The sequence below is a fragment of the Bemisia tabaci genome, chromosome 4, assembly GCF_918797505.1.
Source record: "Bemisia tabaci chromosome 4, PGI_BMITA_v3".
Taxonomy (NCBI): Eukaryota; Metazoa; Arthropoda; class Insecta; order Hemiptera; family Aleyrodidae; genus Bemisia; species Bemisia tabaci.
The window spans coordinates 36,387,293-36,415,111 of NC_092796.1; the positions used below are offsets into that span (position 1 = coordinate 36,387,293).

Genomic DNA, 27,819 nt, shown 5'->3' on the forward strand with positions numbered 1-27,819 from the left:
TCCATTGTTATTTTTTACACCTATTTTTATTCCTTTTTTCCCCTCTTCACAATGAAATCAAAGTTCCAGTCATTCCAATCCAGTTTTAGTCCACATCTAGTCCAGTATTCAAAAAGCTCACCAAGAAATCATTCCTTACTGATGAGTTATATGCATTTTACAGAATTGTTTTCACAAAACCTGTTTAAATTTCTCATTAATACTTCAAAAAAAACAGAATTTCTACTACCAAAGAAAACAAGAACATAGGGGATTGAATTTTACGGGGGAAAACAGGGAGAGCTCTGGGAATTTAATATAGGAATTTAAAAGAAAAAAAGTGTCACTCTGAAAAGATTAACATTTATAAAAAGTTTAAACCTGAAAGCAGCTTGTATTCTAGCTTCAAGTTTCAGATTCTATCCACAGCATATGCTACATTTTTTTGATAAATAACATGATGAACAATTTTTCAAGATCTTTTTTACAACATCAAAGAATTACTAAGCACTCATCGAATTACACGAAGTAGACAAAAATTATCATGAAGTCACTGTTAAGTATGCTTGTGAGAACTTATCATATTTAGCATTAATACATGAGCTCAATTGAGGTGTTGGGTGCAGAAAGGGTAGGTATTTCTCGGTTGTGGTGTGTCAGAATCTCCACCATTAGGTAACTCATCTTTCAGAAATGACACTATTGGGTTAATATTCTAAACTTTTCCCTTTTCAGCATTGTAAAATCATAAAGAATATTTTGGAACAGTCACAATTAATTACAAACATTTCATTTAATCATAACGGATGAAGCGTTGCGGAAGATTTTGAGACACTGCAACCAAGAAATACCCTTTCTGCGCCCAGCGCTTCAATTATTGCAGATGCAGTATTGAGACGACAAGTATTGCACGATAGTAAAGTTGAGCAAGTTTTTAACAAAACTAATGAAGTTTTTTAACTCACTTTTCAAAAGGAAATCTTTCAATTTTAACTCTAAAAAGTTAGTTCATGTCGATTTTTCTCGATTTTGGATGAGAACAACATTTCCAAGATTAATGTCCAATCCTACGTAGTTCGATGCGTGGAATTGATTGCGCATGGTTCTTAGGGTCGGCGAGACTTCCTAAGCCGAGAAATAAACAAGAACGAGTGCTTCCGACCGTTAGGTGAAAGTTCTTTCAAAGCACGTTTTTCGCCGATCGCGCAAACCAGTGAACTCATGAAGCTTTCTAGACCAGAAAATTAGACTCAGCGGGTCATTTACAAGCGGATAAGCTTGGTTTCAACCCGATCGGAGAACTTCCGATTTTGACCCTAAAAAGTTGGTCCGTGTAACCCCTGTCGACTTTTCTCGATTTTGGGACGGGGAAAAAAATGTCGCAATAGGTGTCAAATCCTACGTAGTTCGAGGCGTGGAATCGATTGCGCATGGTCATTAGAGTCGACGAGGCTTCTTGAGCCGAGAAATAATAAAAAACAAGTGTTTTCGACCTTTTGGTGAAAGTTAACACAAAGCGCGTTTTTCGCCGATCGCGCCAACCACCGAACTCATGCAGCTTTTTGGACCGTAAAATCGGACTCAGCGGGTCATTTTCATACGGGTCAGCTGGTTGAAAACGATTGTTTCTGTCAATTTTTTAAATTCACCTTCATGTCCTTTCTTTAAAAGATGTACTTGTACCAGTACTTTTGTAATCAAAATATTATTTTTCACTTTTGAATGCAAGGAGAAAATTTTACAAAAAAAAAAAGAAAAATATAGAAGCTTTAAAAATTACAGTTGGTTTTGTTAGTTCTTTTTTCGGGGCTCATCACGCAACTTGGCGCGTGGCATTGCGGAATAGCCGCAACTCTCGAGCAATGGGCCGTTACTGCTTATACGGTTTAACATACGCAGATACCAAGGAAATTTTCGTATTCAGCACCAAATTACCAATTTCAGCAAAGATCGACTATTCAATTGCCCGGAAAATCAAATTTTGAATCCGCAATCTTTCGGCCCAATGTAAATGTACTGCCGGAAAACGTCAAAATTCGAAAAGTTTTACACTTGCTTCATTGTTCGTAACCTTACAGAGCACCTAGTTTCGCCGGGACAACTCAATCCGACAACTTTTTTTAAAATCCCTCTACCCTAGCGCACCGTGGTGTACGCGCAATGCATGAAGTATCCTGCAGACTTGTAAGGCGTTACCATATGCGTCGCGCGCACCGTGCTGCACGCGCAATGCATGAAGTATCCTACGGTCATGTAAGGCATTACTACGCGTTTCGGGCTGTGCGCGTCAGCTCCGCACCGGCCGCACTGCGTTTGACGCGATTATTCTAACTTGCGGCGTCAGCGGTTTTCAACTTATGATTATTACTTAACTAACTATTATTCAACTTAAGTCCATGTACACGTTGGTTGGAATTATTGTCATTCCAAATGATATAACATCATACAAAATCAAACTAATTTTATTTTCTTCATTTTCGTATTTTTATAAATAATTTTAAATTGAATCATGCGAGTGAAACGACTTTTACGTGTAGACTCCTTCGTTGCTCAGCGATGAAATGACGTGATCACGTGGACCACATTTTGCTAATCGGAACTACAATTTCTGGCTCCTCTGTAGTAAAACACTTGTGTGCATAAGGAGCTAACTGTGCATAATTTGTTCCTAAACGAAGCTAGAAATTGTGGTTACTAATCGCAAAATGAAGTTCATTTGATCAATGAACCCTTTCGAAGTGTAGGATATGGATTCGATCGAAAAGTAAAAACGTGATCGACGTGATTCGATTGACACCAATTCGATCGAAAAAGAATCAGTAAGAAAATTAAGTCATTCTTATTTTTACCAGGTAAGATTTTGTGTATTTTCATAGGTTCATAATTCACTTCTTCGTCGTTTTCTCGATGGTCAGTTTTGACCCTTATGTGGTAATGAAGACGATTCAACAGGAAGTATTAGACATACTCGCATTCTTGTAAAGCAGTTTATCACTGGAGATGACTCGATTGAAAGAAGAAAAAATACAAAATTTGGACAAGCCTTTGAAGAAAATTTGTGAGGACCTTGGAAAACCCTGCTCAGTTTCATATCCTCGAGGAATAATTGCACACAATTTCCAGCTTTACTGCACCTAAAAGCGTAAGATTTTTAGCAATCATTTTCTTTTTTTCTTTGGTTTAGATTTTGGATTGGGATCTCACAGAAAATTACCGTAGTGACGAATTGTATGGCGACATGCATGAACTGCGTGCGAAGAATGATGGGCGACGAAATGTGGGAGACAAATTTTCTTGATACCGACCCTATGTATACCGTAATGAGAGGCCAATTCGGTAAAACTTGTTTTCAAAAAAATTGCTCCATGTTTACCCTCTTCATTCTATTTTTCAAAGAATATTTCAGATTTTTCTTTTATAAATTAAAAGCATGCACTTAGAACGTTGTTACCGAATTGGAAGAATGTATGAAGAGCTTGAAGGACAAGGCGTATCAGTTTTTGAAGAGATTGAGATAATCATGATTTCAAGTAAAACTAGTCTTAATGCGTATTCTGTGAAAAACGCATTCCCAAATTCTAGTTTTTATTTATCAAAAAGTCAATTTGAACTCTTTTCCCGCCATGAAGATCCAAATTTCAAACACGTTTCTCGATGTAGGAAAAACTGCACTCACACGCCTTGTCCCCCAGCCCCTCTAATGTTTCTTCTTCCGGATAGAATAATGTCAAGTTTGCTGTGAATGAGATTAATTTTTATGAATTGTCAACAACTTTTCTCCTTGTATTGGTCTTGAACAATTTATGAATGGCCCCTACCTAACCAAAGGCACCTGCCAATGAATCAATCTGGATATGTACCAAATATTGTATCACACGTAATTGAAGGCGCTATTGTACCTACATACGTATCGAATACGAAACCGGCCCCTACACAAGGTATGAGTCAAAACACCACGTGGAGATACTTCCTCCTCAAAATTTCACGAGAAAAACGAATCATATGACTGGAATTTTGAAATTCAACTCTTAACCATGATGGATTTTTTTCAGATTAAGATTGGTTAAATGACAAAAATAAAAATGACGTCCTTTGTGTAATCTAAGTTTCCGCGTCCAGGATTTGATTTCGGGACTTACCTCGGTAGGAATCGACTTTTAAGTGAAATTTTGGAGAGGTTACACTTACATGTGATGTTTTCTTTTAGTTCAGAACTTCGGCCACGGCATTTGAATGCTTTCAAAAACTGTCCTCTTCTTTACGATAGTAGCCTTGATTAGACTTCTCTCATTTTTAAGACATTTTAGAAGTTAAAGAAAAATTCGAAATGAAAGATGCGCATATTTCCTGATACTTTTGTCATTAGGCAATTTTTGTCCTTTTGGATTTTCTCCGTCATTCACCTCCGGGTCAGATGTAAAAATACGAGGGGTTCACCGAAAAAATTAACTCCAAGTTGAAAAACTATAAGATGTAATTAGAATTAAAACCACTATTTACAAATAAATTACAAAATCCAGGATTCAATTATTCGAAAAAATCCTTATCACAAGATGGTCTTAGAAAAAAATTAAAGTAACCGCATTTAAGGCGATCATTTTCTAGAAGAAATGTTTCGTATGGAACATTATTTGACTGTTTTTTCTTACATTTTGTCGTCAAATCGACTACCTATTCTTTTAAAGTGTGGGTTTTCAATGAGAGTTTGGCATATTTTATGCACTCAACTCTTTACTCATAGCGCTCTCAATGGCAAACAAAATAAAAATAATTTTTAACCGATTTTGGGGTTCAAATTGTAAAACCCGGAGAATAACACATGACATTGGATACATTGAAAGTAATATAAGAAAATGAGAGAAAAAATATTTAAAAAAAAAAAAAGAAACAAAATCAACAAGTACAATCGAATGACTCAGCGCCGTAACTATTAACAATGCCAGAGGAACTCTTTTCGAAAATTGAACCGACTAAATACTAACAAGTATTTTCTCGATTGATTAATAACAGTGATTCATAAACTTCTTAGAACTTCCTCAAATATTATAACAAGTTATATCGACAGCATAACTCAGAGAACGCGTGCCTTAAGTGCAGTGCCACAAATCACTACCCGTTTCTATTGTGTTTTCTGACGAGAAAACAGACCATCTTTTGATATTTTCACATCATATTCTTCACACTTAGTGTAAAGATACAAACTTTCAAAAAATGACATTGGTGGGTTCTCAACTTAGGAAGACTGGTGCATTGAGGACATTTCAACTTACAACAACACAACTTACAACTTTCAACTTTTTACCAAATAAGGCACGCGTTTTCATAGCTAAGCATCGGCTTAGCACTAAACCTATGACGGTATCTTGGATTCCACAGTGATTCTGAATGATGAGATCATCATGATGACAGAATGCCTAGCTTAGATGTTATTGAAAGCTTGATTTCTTAAAAATGTTAATTCACGCTCTCAGAGTGCTAAAAACACACACGTTTCGATTGCTGAATGCCTTTAGTTGCAAAGTTCAAGATCTATTTTTTCCGAAGGAAAACTTATCAAGATGTTTCCTTGCAATTTTGTTTGATTTTTTTAAACAATAAAGAAATTTCACAGAATATTTCAATAGAAAACATAGTTAAGTTTCCCTTCAAAAAAATAAAATAAAACATACGAGTAGATTTATCAAACCATAATCTGAGATACGCTCTGTTTTACTTCAGCCATCAATCTGTACCATGTTGAGATCAAACTGATACCAACATGATTCGTTTCAGCTCAGGTTGGTAACAATATACTGTCAACAAAGTAACAACGCACGGTATTAATTTAGTCCAAGAGGTCATCATGAAACCAGTATCTTATCGTGTTAGTAACGTACTGATCTCAACATGGTATCTTTCGGGAGCAAATTTGCACCGGGGAGGCGTCAAGATGGTCGTTTTCAGCAGAGTATAGACGCTATTAGTGCCACCTCACAGAAAAGCAATATATATAGATTTTTTTAGCATTGGGAGCATTGAAAGAAGTTATGCCAATAATATTGTTCGGATCCAATTCGATATAATGGGGAATCCCTATGATGACGTCGCTACTAATAGCGTCTATCCAGAAGTAGCGAGGCGTGAATGATCGAGTATCGATATTTCCCCATTTGAAGCTATGGAAAAAGCTCGATTATTAAAGTCACCCTGTTCATCGATCCTTTTCCATAGATTTAAATGACAGATCAATCGATAAATCGCAAAACACGCCACGCCGCTGGAATCCACTTGCAGAAAGCCTTGCATCGGGGTCCCTTGGTTTATCACAATTAGTGGAACAATATAAGGTTGGTGTAGAGCCTTATTCAGTCTAAGCGGGCTGCAACGGCACCCTTGCTTGAGGGATGCTTTTCAAGACTCATTGAGCTGCAGAGATTTCCTTCTCTAGTTCACGCTCCTTCTTCCTGAGAGCTCTGGTGCGGATGTTCTCGTGGGTGCGGGTTACAAGACCAGCCGCGAGGGAGTGAGAAATCCCTTGCAGGAACTGCAGAAGTCCAACCTGCACAAAAAATCACGTTCATTTAAGTTGTTTCGCTCAAAATGGGCCTGTTGTAAACTTCAGCTGGTTCTTGGAGAGAATGGCTCAAAAATCACAATGTGTGCATCGGAAAAGTCTGAAATTCACTATTACCTTCACAATATGCGTAAGAAATATGCGTTTTTTAAGCTTCTCGCTTCAAAAACGATACTACTCGTACATACGGCACAAAACACGGGTGAACATTGCGTAAGAGGAGTCATTCCATCCAACCCTTGCGCGCTAGGATACTAAACAGTCCCCGCCTCCTGCGCGAGTGAAATTCCTGAAAAAATGGCGGGAATTTCAAATTTGGCGGAGAATTGAAGTAAGCGGGAAATGTTGAATCTTGGTCTGTTAATAGGGTAAGTGAATCGAGGGTATTCTCCTTTGTTGCAGACTATCTAAAAGCAACGAAACGCTCCGTTCCGTTTTGTTTCAGTCTTGGCAAGAAGTTTGGAATAAATGCCGATTTTTTTAATTCGATTCTCATTGGTTCAATTCCTCCGGCCGTTCCTCCCGGCCGGAGGGAGATCAGATAAAGGAGAGTTGGGTATGGAAATTTTTCCATTTTTGTGGGTCGTCCTTTTGTCGACGCGGGCCTAAGAGAACGCGAAGCGTCCTCTGGGGGCTGGGCCGCGTAGCGGCCAGGGAGCATAGCCCCCTGGTGATCTTATATTCAAGCTCATAGCATTAAGGAGAATCAGGAATGTCCAGAGAGTGGGTTTGAATACGAGAAAGACTTACCATCAAGAAGTGAGGGTAGTATCCCATGGTTAACTTCTGGACTCCGACCGTTTTCAAAACACAGCTAACATACTTGTTGGGCGAGGGGGCCATCCAGGTGGGCTTGCTAATTTTGCTCATGGCCGACGCGACAAAACCGGGAGCGACGCACTGCACGATGATTCCTTTCTTCTCGTATTCGCTCGCCAAATCTTCACTGAACTTGATCACGAAAGCCTGAAAATTACAAGGGTTTACATATAAGAAGGAGTCTTCACATACAAACCATCAGACTAAGGATGAGCAATAGAGAAGTAGATCTATCTTGCTTTACGATACCCGGTTGGTAGGATCTTTTTACGTGTAAAAAAGGCTACTGTTCTACTTGTAGTCACGACTATAGTCTTACGTTTATAGTCTTAATACACGTTTTTCAATTGTGCAACTGATACACTTTCCACAGTAAAGCAGGAGACTTAAACGCAGAGTAGCAAAGAAGTATTTTCTACTAATGAAAAATCTCGTGCCTTGAGTATCTTTAATTAAATAAAATTATATATTATATTAAATATACCGCTAGTGTACTCCAAAACTATACTTGTGATTGAGAGAGACTAACTAGCAGCAAGATCGGTTTAAATTCCAAATTTTGACGTCCAAAATTGACGTCTTGACGACTGACGTTGCGAGCTCATGTCCGCCAAAATTATCAGTTCGTTCCTAAGCCCTCGACATGTTCGCACTCTTTCTACATTAGTACTCTATATTGCCGTGCTTAGGAAAAACGCCGTATAAACCTTCAGGCGTTGCCAAATTTCCTTTGATAAAACACGAATTTCCCGGTAAACTTACAAATATTTTCCTTCCAATTTTTCAGATACTTTTGCTCGCAATTTCACCAAAAGCTAATGAAAATTTCAAAGAAAAGTATTCGTAACTTTTGTCAAAAATGAGCATTTTATCGAAGAAAATGTGGCAATCTCGAATGTTCACACGGCGTTTTTTCCTTAGCCCGGCAGTATAGGTCTACATGATACTCCAAGAGTTTTGGATAATTCTTTACCTTTGAAGCTCCATAGACACTGAGCATGGGGCAGGGGAAGAGGGCACTGGCGGAGGAGAGGTTGATGACGACTCCCTTGTTCTGTTCGACCATGGCCGGCATGACGATCTGGCACATGTTGATGACGGTGTTGATGTTGCACTGGATGATGGTCTTGTAGATGCGGTCCTTGTTCTCCAGCGAGAGGAAGTAGTCCGGGTACGGGTAGCTGAACCCGACGTTGTTGACGAGCACCCCGATCTCCAGCCCGTACAACTCCTTCTCGATCGTGGCGAACACCTCGTCGCCCAGAGAGAAGTCAGCTTCGATGATTTTTGTGTTCACCTTGTAATTCGACCCTGAGCAAGACAGGTAAAACACAATATTAGGGTGAGAGGTGACAGGTGAAATCGTCATCTTCCGACCAAAGTATCACAAGCGGCAAGCGACGTTTAAAAATTTCCACTTTATTTTTTTTCAGAGAGATTGTTGGTTGAATCTGTTTGAAAATTTCACGAATTTCATCGGCAGCACAAAGAAAATTCGGTGAAATTTTCGGAGTGCTTCGTTGAACAATTTCTCTGTAAAAAATAAAATGGCGGCGGAAATTTTGAAATATCGCATGGCGTTTGTGATACTTTGTCCGGTAGATGACGAAATATCAGAATGCAAAAGAGTGAACAAGGTGAGAAATGACTGTCTATCTCATAAATCTGAGTCTTCTAGACCTAGGTTTTCGTCTTGCGCTTCAGTAGACGAGGATGAAGATGGAGAAGAAAAAGAAGAAGAGGAAGAAGAAAAAAAGAGGAAAGAGAAGAGAGGAAAAGAGGAAGAAAAAGACAATAAAAGGAAATTCGTCTGCTCCTTCTTCCTATTTTTCTTCTTCTTTATTCCCTTCTTTTTCTCTTCCAAAGTAGTTAGTTTTTTTTTTGTAACAAACCTAAAACCTAACTACAGAGATGCCAATAGTGATAGCTGCTCAAGTACTGCTTTAAAATAAACTTATATTACTACCAATACTAAACTCATCCTATTTAACCCTCTTCTCCTTCGTCCAATTCTTCTTCTTTCGACACACGTTTGCTGTGGAAATAACGCCCAAATTTTTCATAACATGCAATCATTTTAGTTGACGTTTACCCTGAAGATAAGTTTTATAATTTGTGAGCTAAAGTATTGGCTCAGTCTATTGGATCAGAGGAAAAATTAGAGGTGAAAAACTCACTGATATCAGCCGCAACATCTTCCAATTTCGATTTGGTCCGACTGATCAAAACAATATCAAGGCCTTTCTTGGCTAGCTGTGAACAAAAATAAAATATTGGAATAGTAAAAATCGCCGATGATAATGGTTTTGACACATATTTCAACAAAAAAAAAACGGATTTGACGGAGATCCTGAGATACCGCGCAAACAAGAAGTGCCCTTCCTGCACCCGGCGCGGCGCTTCAAATGAGGTGCTACCTTAATTTGCTGGATGATAAGTGCATTTCCAATTAATTGTGGTAGTGTCGCAAATCAAGTTGGGGTAGTGCCGCAACATTCAGGTTTCACGGAGAAAAAACTTCGTGCATGCGTGGGACCCGAAGTTGAGGTCATATGGATCTCTGAAGTTTTCAGATCACGTATCTAAAAACTTGAGGTCCAGCTGCCGAAGTTCGGGTCAGACAACTGGAGTACTTCGATATATACCGAAAGGTTCGGGTCACACATCTGAAGTACTCCGGTACATACCGAGGCGCCTCGACGTCTGACCCGAACTTCGGCAGCTCGACCTCAAGTTTTCGGATGCGTGATCAAAAAACTTCAGAGATCCATATGACCTCAACTTCGGGTCCCATGCACGAAGTTTTTTTCTCCGTGTAGTAACCTAATTTATTGGGGTATTACCACAAAAAATGGAGATGTTGCATGTGTGAGGAATCTGCGATTTGACTGTTGATTCTTATGTAAAAGTTCGCGAGAAACAAGATGGTGCCACTGGTTTTCTCTGAAATCAACTCCCAAGCTCAAAAAAAGCTCTTAAGTTGAAGCCCAAATGGAGGGGATATCCCACGCTATCCTGAGAGTCCACCTCTACATCAAGACAAACTCTCCATGCAAAGATAGGGAGCGAATACATTGGCAGGGCTGCCTCTTTATTTGGGGACTCTAAAACTGAAAACACGACATCACTGCAAATGTATTTGCTCCCTATCTTTGCATGGAGAGTTCGTCTTGATGTAGAGGTGGACTCTCAGGATAGCGTGGGATATCCCCTCCATTTTGGCTTCAACTTGAGAGCTTTTTTTGAGCTTGGGAGTTGATTTCAGAGAAAACCAGTGGTGCCATCGTGTTTTTTGCGAACTTTTACACCAGAATCAACAGTCAAATCGCAAATTCCTCATACATGCAACATCTCCATTGGAGCACTACCACAGTCAATTGGAAATGCCCATATCATCGAACATTCTCCTCTTTCCCTACCTCTTATCTCGCGTGGAAAACTGTGCGAAACTTAGGAAGCGTTAAAAACTGCAGTGCAGCCTACACAATACATTTGATCGCCGCAATTTCGATGCAGCCGTTTAACAGACAGCCGAGCTGGCTGGACATTCCGGTGCAGCGACCGGAGCTCGGGCGATTGATCGGAAAGAAAGCGTTCCGAATTCGGGCCCAGATTAGCGCTGCTGATGCTGGAACCGCCAGAGTAGCGGTGAAAGTCTGCACGGTGCTGTTGATAACAATAACGCATGGAGACGGCCTGACGGCGCATTGTCGAACGAGGAACCAAATCTTTATGGGCCTCTTATCGTCGCTCCTCTTCTGGCGTAAGGACGTATCTTAACTCCGACATGAGCCCCAAAAAGCATGGATTGATATGTAAAACAGGGCTCATGTGAAAATTGAGGTACGACCTTACGCCAGAGAGGCGACGTTATTAGCTCCTCCGCTCCTTCCTAGGTAGGCTGTTGCCAGTCTTAACGCCGTGGGTCATTAGTTTAGACGGAGTGGTACCGAATTTGGCGGAGATTTGGTGAGCAAGCGAGGACCACTTCAACGCCGCTTTGGCTGATGCCTCGCAGGTTGCATGGTGGTTTGATAGTATTTGTTTGTTTGTTTTTTTTTTTTTTTTTTTTTTTTTTTTTTTTTTTTTATCTATGCAGACTACCACAGTTTTCATTTCGCGAAAAAAGTCTAAATGGTTCGTATCATTGATGGGTCCTCCTAAAGATAATTAGAATATTTGCAATTTCGTGAAAAAAAAAAAAAAAAAAAAAAAAACATTTTCTTTAAAGTCTTTGTGTAATTATCATGTCTCGTAAAAAAAAATTGAATTGATTTTAAGGGTCTGAAAATCTAGTGTTGGACTTGACTTTCTGCAAAGTTCACTTTATGATGTGCTCTGTTCAAAATTACATTCGTAACAAAAATTTTTGTCGAAATTTTGCTTACTCAATTTATCCCCGTTTAAGCAACCAGTTTTCCACTTCCTGAGTGAATTGTTCGTACAAATGTCCTCAGTTTTTAGTAATTCAGAAATGTTATTGCTAAAAATGGAGGCCCTTTTAGCCTACGTTATAAAATGAATGCGAATCCGCATTCCTGAACGAACCGGCGCGAGGCGTGGTGCCAACGGATTGGCGCCTACAAACCTAAAGGGCTACTTCACGCATTGCGCAATGCTTGAAGCATCCCCTAAGGTTTCTAGGCGTCAGTGCGCGTTTCTAGCTGGCAGCGGCAGCACGCCGCGCCGCAGCGTGGCATAAACTTGCCCACAATTAATAGGTCAGGGTGTTAAAATGTAAGCAATTTGACATCAAATTCGAAATTAGCGACTCAAAAAAAACATCAGCTGCGAAACTTTTGTGATCTTTCAGTCATTATCCGATTTATTTCTTCCTATTTTTAAGTTTTGGACCGTAGTGCGCCGCGGGCGGGCGAAAAATTGCTATTAATTACCCGTTGATAAAGCAATTTTCTTGAATAATTCTCATCAAAAACCTCAAAATTTCTTAATAGAAACCCAAAATATGGATTCAGGGGGCCAAATTACCCCTTAAATCATACATTCTTTCATATTAGCAAGTTCAGGTGCCTATGAGGACTTTTGTCCGGCTAAACTCGGCTGCTGGCCCTTCGTGCACTGTGTTCCTTGTGCTCGGAGTTTAGGCTACATTCAATTTAGCCATCAGAATGGCGAATTTTTTTGCGGTTTGGAAACTATACATGTAAGTACTTTTGTACGAAACCTGTGAGTCAGATTCATGTCTGTGACATAGAATATGAGCAAAGCTTCTGGACACAGTTTAATTCCCCCCCCCCCTTTTTTTCCTACGTGGGTTAACACAATATCGGTCAAAAGCCATGAACATTTAAGATTTTATTCTTTCCTTCTTTCCTTCTTTCTCCATCCATTTCTGACCTAGTGTCCCCTCAAAAAGATAAATACAGAGTTTTCCTAGAAATACCAGTCTAGGGCACTTACTGAATGCAGTTTTGAACTGCATTATTGCCCCGGGAGTATACCCGAACGGGAATCTGTATTTTTCACTCATACTGCAGTTATTCTGCCTGTTGAAAAGTGCTTTCTTTATTTCATGATATTATTTTTGAGGGGAAAACATTTCCCCTGGTAGAGTTGGACCAATTCAGTACCACCGAAAGTTTTTAAGTCAAGTAATACGTAATGAATTGAGGCAAGATCGCGCTCAGATTACCCGCAGCTAGAATACTACCCGTTGAATTCATACTTTTCTGACTACTTCCTAAGATTATCAATCTTCAATTTAAAAACTGTTAAAAAAACATTTTTTCAATGAAACCGAAATGGTTTTCGATTTAATAGAAGTTTCACTAAGGCGAATCAGTGTTTTTTCTTGAAATTTTTTTTTTCAGAGAAAGAAACTTGTTTTACTTAAAGAGAGTTTTTGTGATTCAAAGGAGCGAAACTTTTTTTATCGATGACTAATTTCATTTTCATCGAATTGAAAAAAAAAGTTTTTTTGTTTAAAAAAAACTCATTTAAATTACACTTTTTCAAATCAAACAAAATTTTGTTTCATCAAACAATTTTTCTCAGCGTCGACTTAGAACAACAATGAAAGGAGATCGGAGTATTCATACTCAAAAAGTCGGATTATTGCTTGAATCAAAACGAAATCCGCTTAAAGTAAGAGGCTTGGTTCTTGATCTAAGCTAGATTCTGATTGAATCAAGAGTACTTTTTCTTGTCGATGTTTTTAAGAGTCTGGACTCTAGATCAAATGTGTTTTTTTTTTTCCAATGTGGTGAAAATCACGTAAGGGATCAGTCTGGCAACGTTGTTACTGTCGAGGTGTTAGCGAATGTCCGATCTGTCCGAGTGGACTTGCAATTTTTTTCACCATGCGTGTTTGTTTTGTACTTCAAATGAATAGGCATGCCCAGCCCATTATGATTCGATTTTCTCTGAAGAGCAGAGCACAATACGTCGCTCCGCTGGCATGGGGGTGTATCGCTATTTCCACATGAGCCCGGGAGAGCATGGAGCTATATAGATAACACGGCTCACGTGGAAATCGAGATACGCCTTTACGTCAGGGAGACGACGATTATGCCTGACTCACATTTTCATCCCGCCGAGACAGTGGAGCGTTTAGAAATCATGAGAGTTTTCTCTAATCCTATATTTATACACTGGAAAAAAACACACTGGATCTAGAGTCCAGACTCTTGAAAACATTGACAAGAAAAAATACTCTTAATTCAATTGGATTTTTCGTGAATCAAAACAAAATTCGCTTAAATTAAGAGGCTTGGTTCTTGATTTAAGCTAGATTCTGATTGAATCAAGAGTACTTTTTCTTGTCGATGTTTTAAGAGTCTGGACTCTAGATCCAATTTTTTTTCCCCCAGTGTATCTTTTAAAATAGCATGCATCGATGACGCACCTAGAAGACTCCTCATCCCGGTTTGCAGCGCTGCGAATTTTCTGTCGGAGGGTATGGATTCCATCAACATGAGTCAATTGAAAAATAAAAATGTAAATCGATCGACGTGAACCAATTGAAATTTGTTCGATCGATAAATTATCGGAAAATCTGTGTCGATTCGATCGAAAAATAAAAACGTGAACCAATCGACGCGATTCGGTCGATTCACGGTTGTCGATTGAGTCGTTGTCGATCGGTTCACATTTTTTTCGATCGAATCCACACCGGTTTTCCAAAAATTTGTCAATCGGTCTTCGTCGATCAATTCATTCCGATCAAATCCATACCCCCCCCTTTTCTGTCCCTTTTAATTTCAATGAAGGATGATTGGGCGAAAGCTAAGAAGCTAAAATTTGACAAAAATTTCAATTATACGGCAGTAAGAATTTTAACTATAGCATATCTACGAATAACACATGAAAGCACTGTTAAATCGTCTTTCGCTTTTATCACAGGAGGATGTAAGATGTGCATAATTTCAAATTTGCTTGCTGATAACAGCCATTTTGTTTGTTTATCTCATAGAGTACTCTATGGTTTATCTACGGCAGTAAGAACATCGTGTCAGCCTATTTTCTCGCGACCAATGGAAAACCGGCACAGAAATGGCCATTCTCTGTCTATAAAGGTACTCTAACCAAATTCAAAAAGATATTCACTTACCGCTTCGGCGTAAGCTTTTCCGATTCCATCCGTTGCTCCTGTGACCACTGTAACAAAGAAAGAAAGTAGGCATTAGAGATAGGCAGTAAATAACAAGGTAAATGTGTTCTTGAAGTGGATCAGGTCTCGGCCAATTTTTTCGCAATATGGAAACGAAAGAACGGCGGGAAATGCGGCTTTTATATCAGAAGTGGCGGGAAACAATGAGCTCTAATGTGTTCCTGCAATTCAAAACCTGAATTTCTCGTGGTGAGGAAAACCGAGCTTGACCTATCTCGCCTCGACCCTTTAAATTATTCAATAGGCCCAGCACCAGCTAGATTCTTGAAAATTCTCTGTTAGACGTGGATCCGGTCTGGCTACAACGTGTACTCTACTCGGTGCTGCAATGTGACGAATTTAAATCAAAAGAAAACTATCTCCGTTGTGACATGAACTTTGTCATGCATATATTCTTACGGATCTCAAGGCCCAGGTCACGAGGAAACAGTTCCTTTTGATTTAAATAGGTACGTTCAATTAAGTATGTCAACGTTTGAATATTTTCACGTTAATGGTAAGTATTTTGATGAGGAACTCAGGAAAAGTCTACATCAGAAACCAGCGTAAAGCACCATCGTTCGTGACTAGTATTGCACCAAATAGCATTATTCTTTTTAGGAAAAATTTGGGCTCGGATAAGCTTTTCCTCTCAATAATGAGACTAAATTTTTGAAATCATACCAACATACTTTAAAATTTGTAAAATTAACATTGGTTTAAATGATGGCAAAAATACATATGGCGTCATTCATACAATTTGCGGCGTGGCGTGCTTTACGATTTATAGATTGATCTTCCATTTAAACCAATGAAAAGGAGCGATACATAGGATATTTGCAGCGAACGTCTTAATAATCGATTTTTTACCATACCTTCGAATAGGGAAATATCATAATCGATCATTCACTTCTCACCACTGCATACAATCTATCTTCCAATTGATCCGTGTTAAAAATATTTGTGAATATCTCATTCGTGGGAGTTGATTCCTAAACTTCCCGTTGTAATAATCTTTTTACGTAATATTTTGAAGAGAAAACATGTGAGCCTCTTTTTCTAGTTCAGCCTTCGTTGAAGTCCGTGGACAACCCGACTGGATCCAGGAATTTTTTCTTGTTTTTATGTGTTTCTAAAAATCGATTCCGGGGCACTGAGAAGTCGCCACCGTGAACAAGCCGGCTTTTTCACACCGATGTATTAATGGTTTATGACAACCGTCGAGGAACATTTTGGCACGAGGAGACCTTGAAGCCACCGTAACCAAATTAGCTGACAGCGGTGCTGTTTTTTCTCCCAACTCATTGTCTGATTCCGAAAAAGTACAGGGTGATTTAGGGCGAGAGTCGATCATGTGGGCTTTTTTTTTTTTTTTTTTTTTTTATGAGACATTTGAACCCTCAGAGCTGTAGCCTCCTTTCTCTCATATGAATTTTTTTTTTTAAGTATTGGCAACTGTGGTGACGTCTATAGATCAATATTGATGATGATACAAACGAGAGGGTGAGTAAATTGATCTCGTCATGCTTGACCTCAGAGAGGGGATAAATCATTTTCTGGGGCTGGTTTCAGGCATTTATTTTACAAAGATTGATTTATGCCTCCTTTAAGTTTGATACCTTCTTTCCAACCTCCTTTCCCGTCCCGCATAAAATTTTACTTCTTGATACCGATTTCCCGTTGGTACACAGTCCAGAAAAATTGCTGCGGTGTTTCAAAATAAACAAAAAGCCCCGATTTAATCTATCGAATTTTGGGGGATGTGGCTCATAGAGTAAACTATCTTGAGGAAAATTTTAAAAGACAAGAAAGGCTTGCACTTATTCTTTTCACAAAAATACGATTGCACTTAGGTCCGGTAACAATGGAACGGAAGCTCACGATATGACGTTAAATTCCATTGACTGTGACATTTTCCCTGTCTTTCTTTGTTTCACTATTCACATTTACAAAGAACTATAAGAAACAAGATCCGCAAGAAGAAGGTAATCCAATGTCGGTTGCGTTCATGGAGGGGCAGGACACGGAAACGAATTGAGGAAAAAGATCGCAGAAGCCGTAAAAAAGCGGATAATAATGCGTTGTGCGGTGGAGGTTTCTTCGAGTCAAGTTTGTTGGCTCGCCATCGAACGGTAGTTAATGACTATTTTGGTTGAACTTTGTGGTTTTTACAGTTAAAATGCCAATGACCGCAGGTATGAAATTCGAGTTTAAATATCGCGAAATTGCACGTAAAGTTGAAAATTCGTGCAAGGTCGAACACATGAGAGACAGTAATCATAAACTTATATTAGTTAGATGTCAATTGTGAGACTACAAGACTACGTAAACTGGAGTTACATAGATCAAACTCTAGTTCATATGAAACACAAAATTGTTCGGTTCAGAGACCTGCAGTTTCTAGACGTGCGAATTGAACATCAGTTCATAAAACTGAAGTTTTTGATAAAGAATACGAGCTTTGGTATGGCTCACAAAAATCTTGGTTAACTGTACTGGAAACTTCGGTGTTCTAGATGATCCGAGGTTTCTCTCTTCGTGCGTACCTAGTGGGCACTGTTAATTTTCGGTCACATTTTACCTACATGTTTTCATGGTAATTCTGTGTAAGCAAGCTTCTTCGACTCTTCAATAAATTTACTCATGGTTAGGCCGCATTTTGGAATGAGAAATTCCCGTTTCTGGCTTGCCCACAAAACAGCCTACCTAAACAGGGAGTCAAATGGCGCATATGCTGTTTCTTATATTAGCCGGAATATGTAGTTTATCATATCAAAATGCAGTCTAATTGATACGTTCATTTCATGTTTTAATCCTAATTCTTATGTTTCCCATTCTTGCTCTTAATTAGTTTGAAGCACATTTTAGCTTCTCAAGGTTACTTTTCTCCCTCTTTCCCCCTCTTTCCCCCTAACTTCCCCCGAATCTCTCTCTTTGTCCTTCTTCCATTTTATTCGATCGTGAATGTTAAACGTTGAATTAATAAAACGAAAAGTCCTCACATTTTAATCGACAATTAACTTTGCAATATTAAAAGGAAAAGTCGTTACATTTTAATCGACGAATAACGTTGCGGTATTAAAAGGAAAAGTCATTACATATTAATCGACAGTTATCAATAACTGTAAATTATTGCACGGCTCTGCTAAATCCTTGAGGTTGGAACCGGTGTTTGGTATTTGAAGGTGAAGTTCATGACAACGCCCTTCTCCAAGCCAAAACACCGAACCTGCTAATCACAGTAAAATTGCCGAACTAAAAATTTAGAGGAGGCAGTATTGGCGTAAGAGGTGCATCGAGACCACGCGATTTGAAATTTTTCCCTCAATTTTTGGGGCAGGGCAGAAAACATAATCCAAGCCTCGCTTGTCAACCCCTTGAATACTTTCCAGGCTTTATACAAATCCTCGCGTAGTCTTAAGGAAAAAATTCCCTTCTTGAGAAATTTCCGCAATTTTTCAGTTCTTCCGGACCGCCATTAAAAAATAAGTACTACTTCCGGACTTTTAGGACTGGCAGACACCCTGAAGAAACGTAACTGCCTACTCCATAATCGCAGAGTGCAGAGAAGAATATGAAAAACCATGCATTAGATCATACAGGAGACATAAAACTGCTCGCTCAAAATTGCAAGTCATAACACGGTAGAAACGGTACTTGTATATGCATGTGTCAGCATTTTCAGCACTCGGGGAATAGGACAGGTAAAAGTGCAGTGCTTCATCGTTGCCAGTTCTTCAGCTGTTTCAGTTAATTGATACTCTGTTCGATAGTAGAGAAAAATTATTTTAGCGACTTTGCACAGGCCATCCATGGAGAGTATCATGAAATAGTACTCAACGGATAAAATAAAAGTAAAAAGGGAGATAAAATATCTAGCATAATTTGCAGAGTTACTCATACCAAGGAAAATAATATGCTGACACAGAAATCTGAAAGTAAAAATTGTGTCTGGTGAAACCTAAATGCTGATTTAGACACCATCACAACTACCATTTCGAGGAAATGATCTCACCAAAAAAAAAAAAAAAAAAAAAAAAAAGCCAGCGTATTATTTCCATCGATGTCGGTTTCTTCTCAAACTCTTGGTAAAAATTAGAATCCTCCCATTTAGAAGCACTTACTATTTGTTTTTTCCGAATAATCTATTTCCTATACCAAAACTTGAAGAATCCAAAGGTCAAACATGCCATCCGATTGGTCAAATTGAAAGTATCGTAACTGCCCTATACTTTGTACTGTGTCGTATAGTTGAGGATGTACCTCAAAACATATTAAGAAGACCCACACACGCCAATGTTGTCTTTTTTAATGCCAAACCAAACGATCCCAGAAAATCGAGTGAAATAAATTGATTCTACTTAAACATTGTACACGCGCCTTGACAACAATGCGCACGGCTATTTTTTAAATCGTTTCCCGGGGTGCGCTATCCCTCTTATAAGATTATCTAACCCTCCTCAAGTTTTGAGTCATGGGTCTAAAGAATCCTGAGTAGCCTTTAGACCAGAGCAACGGCACTTAATGCGTAATGACGTGTCAAATTACGGCACTTGAGAATAGCGCATCTGGGATTTAGTTTCCAGAGTATGGAAGGAAAATGGGAAAAATTTCCAAGTCAAGAGAAGATCGGAAAAATGATTAAAATCGATGGCTTCTGCCTAAGAATGTGTATCATAAACCCCGACGTTTTTTTATTTATTTTTTTTAGAGAGAAACGACCAACATTTTTTTAAAAAATTTTTTCTTTTGTAGCCACAGGAATTTTCAGAGAGAAATTTTAGTTATTTAGAGATTTTGAAAGTTGAAGAAAGATAAGAATTTTCGACTTCGGTCATCGGAATAAAGCTTTACGCTCTGTATTGCCCCACCCCCCCCCCCCCAAAAAAAAAAAATGGGACGAAAAATTGTTTGTGTGTGTTTTTGTTTGTTGAAACATGCATTGCGACTTATTTACTTGACTAGGTGAGAATAACTCTCCTTAAGAATGTACCCTCATGCATGAAGGCTCCTTGTCCAAAGTCACAACCTATGTGAGTACCGCATCTCAATTGAAAGTCGCTAATTGAAGGGATTTCTAAAGCGGGAAAGAGGCGTCAATGCAGCCAATATATTGAGGGTGGTAGTCATGCAAAAAACTACACAATATCTCCAAAAATTCCCTAAAATTGATGAGAATTGGAAAATATTGCCCCCTCAAAGTTCAGCAAGGAACTGGCTGCCCTTCCCATATGACGACATTAGAGAGGAAATGGAGATGTTGCATGTGTTAGGAATTTGCGATTTGACTGTTAATTCTTATGTAAAAGTTCGCGAGAAACACGATAGGTCCACTGATTTTCTCTGACAAGGGGAGCTTTCCAAGTGTAACCGGAATTTCGAGTTGAAATTTCGCATGAAGATACTAGAGATGATTTTAGGGATGCCGTATTTTTTCGTTTTTTCGAATGGGGTCGGGAAAGCCCTCAAAAAAAGGGCTAAAGATGCGGAAAAAACGCGTGCGCTAGCGGCACAAGGTAAACGTAGGTGATAGAGGCTCTCCATCCTTATCAGTTCCGCATGGCCAAACGGTAGCGTGCTCGCCTCGCAGGCGGGAGGTCGTAGGTTCGGATCCTGACTACAGCCCGTAATTTTATTTTACTTTATGCTTGTTTATTTTTCACTTACTTTATTTTGCACCATTCTCTCCGCAAACCGACTTATGAGGTAGAACACGTAGTGACTGAAGATTTTTTACAAATGCTGATAAAAACTCGAAGTTTCCTCGGATTGAAACGTTATATATAATTGAATAAACAAAACACTCTAAAACTCACCAAATTTCGTTGCCAAGCTGAATTTCCGGAGTATCAGTCAGATACAGATACAGATTCGACTGATACTTCGAAAATTCAGCTTGGCAACGAAATTTGGTGAGTTTTAGAGTGTTTTGTTTATTCAATTATATATAACGTTTCAATCCGAGAGAAACTTCGAGTTTTTATCAGCATTTGTAAAAAATCTTCAGTCACTACGTGTTCTACCTCGTAAGTCGGTTTGCGGAGAGAATGGTGCAAAATAAAGTAAGTGAAAAATAAACAAGCATAAAGTAAAATAAAATTACGGGCTGTAGTCAGGATCCGAACCTACGACCTCCCGCCTGCGAGGCGAGCACGCTACCGTTTGGCCATGCGGAACTGATAAGGATGGAGAGCCTCTATCACCTACGTTTACCTTGTGCCGCTAGCGCACGCGTTTTTTCCGCATCTTTAGCCCTTTTTTTGAGGGCTTTCCCGACCCCATTCGAAAAAACGAAAAAATACGGCATCCCTAAAATCATCTCTAGTATCTTCATGCGAAATTTCAACTCGAAATTCCGGTTACACTTGGGAAGCTCCCCTTGTGAAATCAACTCCCGAGCTCAAAAAAAGCTCTCAAGTTGAGGCCAAAATGGAAGGGATATCCCACCCTACCCTGAGAGTCCACCTCTACATCAAGACAAACTCTCCATGCAGAGATAGGGAGCAAATACATTAGCAGTGATGCCGCGTTTTCAGTTTTAGAGTCCCCAAATGAAGTGGCAGCCCTGTCAATGTATTTGCTCCCTATCTTTGCATGGAGAGTTTGTCTTGATGTAGAGGTGGACTCTTAGGGTAGGGTGGGATATCTCCTCCATTTTGGCCTCAAGTTGAGAGCTTTTTTTAGAGCTTGGGAGTTGGATTTCAGAGAAAACCAGTGGCACCATCGTGTTTCTCGCGAAATTTTACATAAGAATCAATGGTCAAATTGCAAATTCCTCACACATGCAACATCTCCATTCAACTGCGCGAATAGGGCGCTTTGGGCTCACTTTCGAGGTTTAAATTAGAGCTGCAAAAACGATGGGTTTCCGTTTTTGCAGCAGCGGCACTGATTCTCTTGGATTTCATCATTCTAAAAATAATAAGCGATGAATTGCGGTGTGAATACGGCATATGACGCGCCTTGGCCGATCGACTGAATCAAAACACGGAAAGAATACGAATAACAGTTTATAACCTGATTGCAAAAACAGCCGCCGAAACAGTAGCGGGCAACACGGTTTTGGAGGTTGCGCGTGAGCACGCGCCCTTACAACGTTGCCAGCTCATCAAAAAAGCTCGAGATCATAAATTCTTTAGGCTGCCAAACGAGTTTCGAACGGATATAGGAAAATTTCAACGTAACGATACCGCAGCGTTTCCCACATGCGCACTTTAAAAAAACATTCTTTCTCCGCGGAAAGTTAAGAAAGAATATTTGCATTTCGAATATTATTTTTTATATTTATTTTTTGTAAATTATTCTAACTTCAACGGAAAAAGAGAGCTCTAGGATCGTAATAGCAAGGTATACCGAGGAAATACGCCGTATGAACATTTGAACAGTTCCAAATTGCCCCTGATAAAATTTTCATTGTTTATAAAAGTTATGAATGCAAATTTCAGGAACTCTAGATTCAACTGCAAAAACTAATCTCTGAAAAAATCGAAGGTAAATATTCGCAAGTTTCCCTGAAATTCCGATTTTTATCGATGGAACTTTGGCAACTTTCAAAGGCTAATACGGCGTTTTTCTTTGGTCTAGCAAAATAAGTCAGCTGAGGGGAATTCGCTATAAATTACGGAGAAGGAAGCAATGCAGCCGACGAATCATCGAATAGGTAACTATTCTAGCGCGAAGGATGCTTTTTGGCCTACTTCAAAAATTGAAGGCGAAGAGGCAAAGAATATCCTTTTAGCTTCTAGCAATATCGCCCTATGCCGCTTCAGTTATTTTCTCTAATTTGCAGTCAAGGAACATCATCATGTACTATTATCGAGTATCAATTTCATAAATTTCCATCTTCTCATTGTTTTCCCAGTGCAGCTGACATTTTTTTTAACCATCTGACATTTTATACACTTTGAATTTTTAATGGAGACTTCCAGTGGTTTCTTTCACTCCTCTTCCCCCAGCCATCAAAAAAGAAATAGATCGATGAATGTAAAAAATGAAAAAAAGAACATTAATTTTTGAGCATTAGAATGTATAGAGCCACTCTCAGTGTCTAAGGCATTACCATAACATCTAGATTCTAGGAAAACTTATTGAGATCGTCAACGCAAAAATTATTATTAGATTACCTAACTCACAATTTGAAAATGTCATCCTCAATAGTCTCCCTCCCTATGACGGAGTCTTAATGATAAAATTAAATTCCAAGCAAGACCAATCATAAAATCCCTCTTTTCTTAAACATTCTGCTTGAGAATGTCAAGAGCGTTATAAAAAACGGCGTGAAAATATAACTAGCGGATGAAAAACAATTTATTTTCTCGACTTTTATGTGGCTATCTTTCCCCAAGTCTTTGTTTGCTGTTATACCCTTTATTTTTTGCCGTTGTATTTATTTAATTAATACGATGTATGTAGTCTGTAGAATTCCGCTACAACGAAACAGCATGCATCAATGTTGATCGTGGCCCTGAGGCGTGATTCTAGATGATCCTCGTCGCTCAAGTCTCTCACTCGAGCGATAAATCAAAATTTAGTCAACTTCTTTATTCTCGTCACGCGCTGTTTTCATTAGCGGCTCATCTTGATTACGTCACAGAGAGCTCAACTGATTTTTGACTGATTTGTCCGATGATCTGCGCGCGATAGCTAGTTAGTTAGTTAGTTAGTTAGTTAGTATATTTTAAGACATTCAGCGTCACAGGCTATTCACGTCTTTACAAAGAATTTCGAAAATGAGAGTATACACGAAAATTTAGATTTTTAAATTAAGAGAGGTGAAGAGTTCAAGAATTTTGGTAGTAATATTGGGTTCATCGCATGTAAGTGGGTTTGTATTTCTGTTCATTGTAGGGGAGTAGATCTGTGATTGGAGATATCTGAGGGCAGAGCAGTCCATAAGTACGAGTTTGATGGTTAGAGGAGATTAATTACAGAAGTGACAGATGGGTTGATTTTCTTTGGAGATGATATGATTGTGAGTGAAAAAAGTGTGACCTATCCTGAGACGCGCAATTTGGACTTCACATGATCTTCAACTATTTAGAAATTCTTGTTGAAAGATACGTATAATATTGCTCTTTTTTACAAACGATCTTTGTTTGTATTGTGAGGAGAAATGTACGCCTCGTACCGCGAGAACTCTCTAAATTCGTCAGGTGATATTTATGTACAGAAAGAAAATTACTGGTTGTCGCTATGTAATGTTTTCAGCTACTGAGAAAAAAGGTTTCAACTCTACACTTCTTTTCCATTTTTTATTTCTTCTTTTTGACTTTGAGATTGTTACAGGTTCGTCGAGGCCGCTCTATTCAAAACAGATGCAACAGGTTTATTTTTTGATTTGACAATCAGCCTTAAGCAGGGCCTTCTCCAATTTTCTATTCGCCTCCATTTTGTAAGGTACGCAAAAAAACATCCTGAATGCCGCAACAGTTATCTCTTCAAGGAAATATATCGATTGTAAAACAGCAAAAATGAAAATCTCGTTTGCAATGTTTCAAAATTCCGCTCCCATTTCATGTTATCAAAAGAGAACGAACCATTACTATTGCTTACATTTTCGTGGAATGTTGAAGAGAAAAATCAGGAAAGTTTTCAAGACGTGAATAAAGTGTTTTTTCACTTAAGAAATAAATTACGACAGCGTCGCAAACCGACATTAGCGTCTTTGGAGTTTTACCGTCGATACGCGAGCTGAATGGCATTCAAGTGAATGGAACACTTAAATTTCTTACGCATTAATGCGTTAAATTCTTCCGTAATTTACCTACACTGCTGGTCGGACAGCAAATTACATCTAACTTTGACAAGATGCCGTAGCCCTGACAATGTTCATGGTTACTCTGACTTTTCTTGAAATCCGTTTAATTTTTCTTTTAGAGATAAATTGTAAGGAATAAGCCGTCATGCTGAAATGACTTTGCAAAAACAGTACTTCCTCAGCGCACTAATATCAAGTGCCATTGTTCAAATTCAGTGGAATCGGCGTGAACGATCGATTATTGATATTTCCCCATTTGAAACTGCGGTGAAGAATCGATTATTAAGGTGTTCCTTGCGAACACCCTGTTTAATACCGATCACCGATCCTTTTTCATATGTTTAAATGCGAGATTAATCGATATATGTATCTCAAAGCACGCTATACGCCATTGTTCAAATTGTACCCGTCGTTTGTTCTATTCTTTTGCATTTGTCGAAAAAAAAAAAATTCGAACCGGCACGATTAACCAACGGAAACAAATAATCATAATTCAAATTGACTAATGCAATTTTTATGAATGCTGAAGTTGCCGCAGTTTTTCGAGGTTGCAATCCAGCGACATAGGGTAATTTTCCCGCTATTGTGAGTCATTTGGTTTTCCGGACGTCAAAAGTTACACATCAAGCTCCGATCAGAAGCGGCTGATAAAGAGACCAGATTGACACATACAGGGTGATTCACATTCGTCCATTTATATTCATATGAAACAATGGGTATCGATTGAGGTGAACCGCCTCATTTATAGGCCCATATTTGTCATCGTTCGATCATTGATTTTAAGGGAGGAAAAAGTAAGCGAGTGGGTACTATTAACTTTTATGAATCGCCACTAACGTCAAAGATTACAGGAGTCTTATTTTATTTTTAGGTATAGAATAAGACTTATTAGTTGTCTGCGGTAAAGTGGTTTTCGAAAGTCGTTAATCCTAAGCTAACGATCCTAAATTTCGAAGGCAACTTTTATTCTAAGCGTATTGGAAACGGTTAAGGTTAAAACCTCCTTCAAAAAGATAATTTCAAGTGATTTACAGATATTTACGATAAAAAAAGGAAGTAAAAATACATTTAAAAATGATTACGAGGGGCATTTATCTTCTGGGAAATGCTTCCGGCGCAAGAATGGTTGCTTAATTCCCCTGCAACCCTGGCATATTCCCCCAAAATGAAGCTTTCCCTTTTAAGGAGATTAAAAATTATTGCAACTTTTAAAATTACTCCAACATATGGATTTTGGCCTAATCTACGGTGATTTTTTAGCAGTTTGGTGAAGGATTCGATGGGTGACAATAGCAATTTCTGGATTACAGGAAATTTCCGAAAATATTTTTCAAAATCCAGAAATCGTCAAGTCGATCGATAGAAGACCGAATCGTTTTTAAGTGTTGAACATTCACCTATATTGTCATCTCCATTGAACAAATGATTTCTCACTTCAAAGTTTGGAGGGTTGCAGCCACGAAAGAATGGTCTTGGAAAAAAATAAAATCATAAAAATAATAGTTTATTTAGGCGAAAAACTTTGACTTTCGAAATCCTTCAACTTGATGTAATACCTTGCCTGCCTGGGAAGTCAGATTCAAACGTTTGACCTATTCTTCTTTATTAAATTGATCAATAAGTCGATTAATAACAGAAAACTGCAAAGTAAAATGCCAGAAATTTCATTCATCCCAAGCTCCGTTAGGAAAAATAGGAAAATGAATGTATGGAGCCCACCGAGGCATTGTATTCCCAGCCTCTGGTCATTAATGTGCGATCACCAATGAGCAATATCTGCTACAGGATACTACGTTGCCGAAAGTGGCTACTCCATGAGGGTGTGAATCTCTGACTTGTGTCCGAAAATAACTGCCAAAATCAGGTATTTTACCACCGTGCGACAACGCTGCTACGCAACGAACCAGGAATACCTGAATATCAAACGACATCTCATTAATACGCCTCATAAATTATTGATCGCCGACGAGCTCTCACTGACGAGGCTCGCAATCAAACAGAGGAAAATCCACTCCCTCGCCTAATTCATTGTTTCAGCCACACAATGAAAATGCATAGTTTGAAATAAAATAGATGTAAAAAGTCGGCTTCCACCAGAATTAGCTTTTATTTGGCTAATTATTATTTCGCCATTATTAGCAAAATTTTATTCTCTTGATTCTCTCTCGTGTTTTTCATTTTCAGTCAAAAACTATTTTGAACCATTCTGTAATTAAATAGTGATTAAAATTACTTTTTCACCGAAAAGTAAGCAGCAAAAGGGGCCGTTCATAAATTACACCGCTGAAAATTGGATTTATTGACCCCTCTTCACCTCTTTACGCACCCGTAACATAGGTCGCCACCCTATTCCCCTGAAAAAATCATGTGAGGATCAGTGCGATAACTTAGGGTTCTTCGATTAGGTAGTTCTGAATTACAAATTGTCATTTCGCGTTAATTTTCCATAATGAATTTTTGCAAAATCAGCGTTACGCGGCTTGCGTTAAGTAATGCAGCAACTCAGGTTCTTCTTCCTTCTTTAACGCACCTGTGGCCCAAGCTTAGAACACCTTTCCCCCAAGAGCGTAAATTATTATAAAAACAACCCCTAAACAACATAAATCTGAAGTCGGAAAATCAAAATTTGTCTTCGGACAAACTTATCAGTCAATAGCGGTTTTTATTAGGTCGGCGATTCAAGCATCCTAAAGTTCCGATGTCCTTTCAAATTTATGGTTATTGTTAGTATTATTTCAAACGAGAAGTTCAATATTTCAGATTAAACTATCCACGGTTAAAAAATAGCATAAAATGCAACTTTGAAGTTGAATACAAATTTTAGACCAAAAAGCTTGATAAAATTATCAAGTCAAGAAACAGAGATCCGGCCCTCTTTATTAAAATTTTAAAAAAATTTATTTGTTTAAAATTTCAGAGTTCTTAATACTATTTTCCGCGCGCCAGTGTAGTGATCGATGGCGGTGCGCCAACCGATCTTGCGGGGAAACCCCATCAAAGCTTCAAAACACCTCACCCCCGTCCCTGGTCCTCCACGGTTCACATACTGCCATACCGAGTAAAAACGCCTTATGAGCATATTAATGTTGCCAAACTTCCTCC

General features: G+C 38.8%; 1 protein-coding gene across 1 annotated transcript in view; it reads right to left on the minus strand.

The window, feature by feature from the left end:
- Positions 1 to 4,435: 4,435 nt before the first annotated feature.
- spidey (hydroxysteroid 17-beta dehydrogenase 12 spidey) overlaps positions 4,436 to 27,819 on the minus strand; it is a 35,721-nt gene continuing 12,337 nt past the window's right edge. The window contains exons 2-6 of the mRNA XM_019043129.2: positions 14,922 to 14,968; positions 9,529 to 9,604; positions 8,325 to 8,662; positions 7,283 to 7,498; positions 4,436 to 6,517 (exon numbers count right to left, since the gene is read on the minus strand). Coding sequence (XP_018898674.1) covers positions 6,377 to 6,517; positions 7,283 to 7,498; positions 8,325 to 8,662; positions 9,529 to 9,604; positions 14,922 to 14,968 — 818 coding nt within the window. The 3' untranslated portion in view covers positions 4,436 to 6,376. The remainder of the gene's footprint in view (positions 6,518 to 7,282; positions 7,499 to 8,324; positions 8,663 to 9,528; positions 9,605 to 14,921; positions 14,969 to 27,819) is intronic.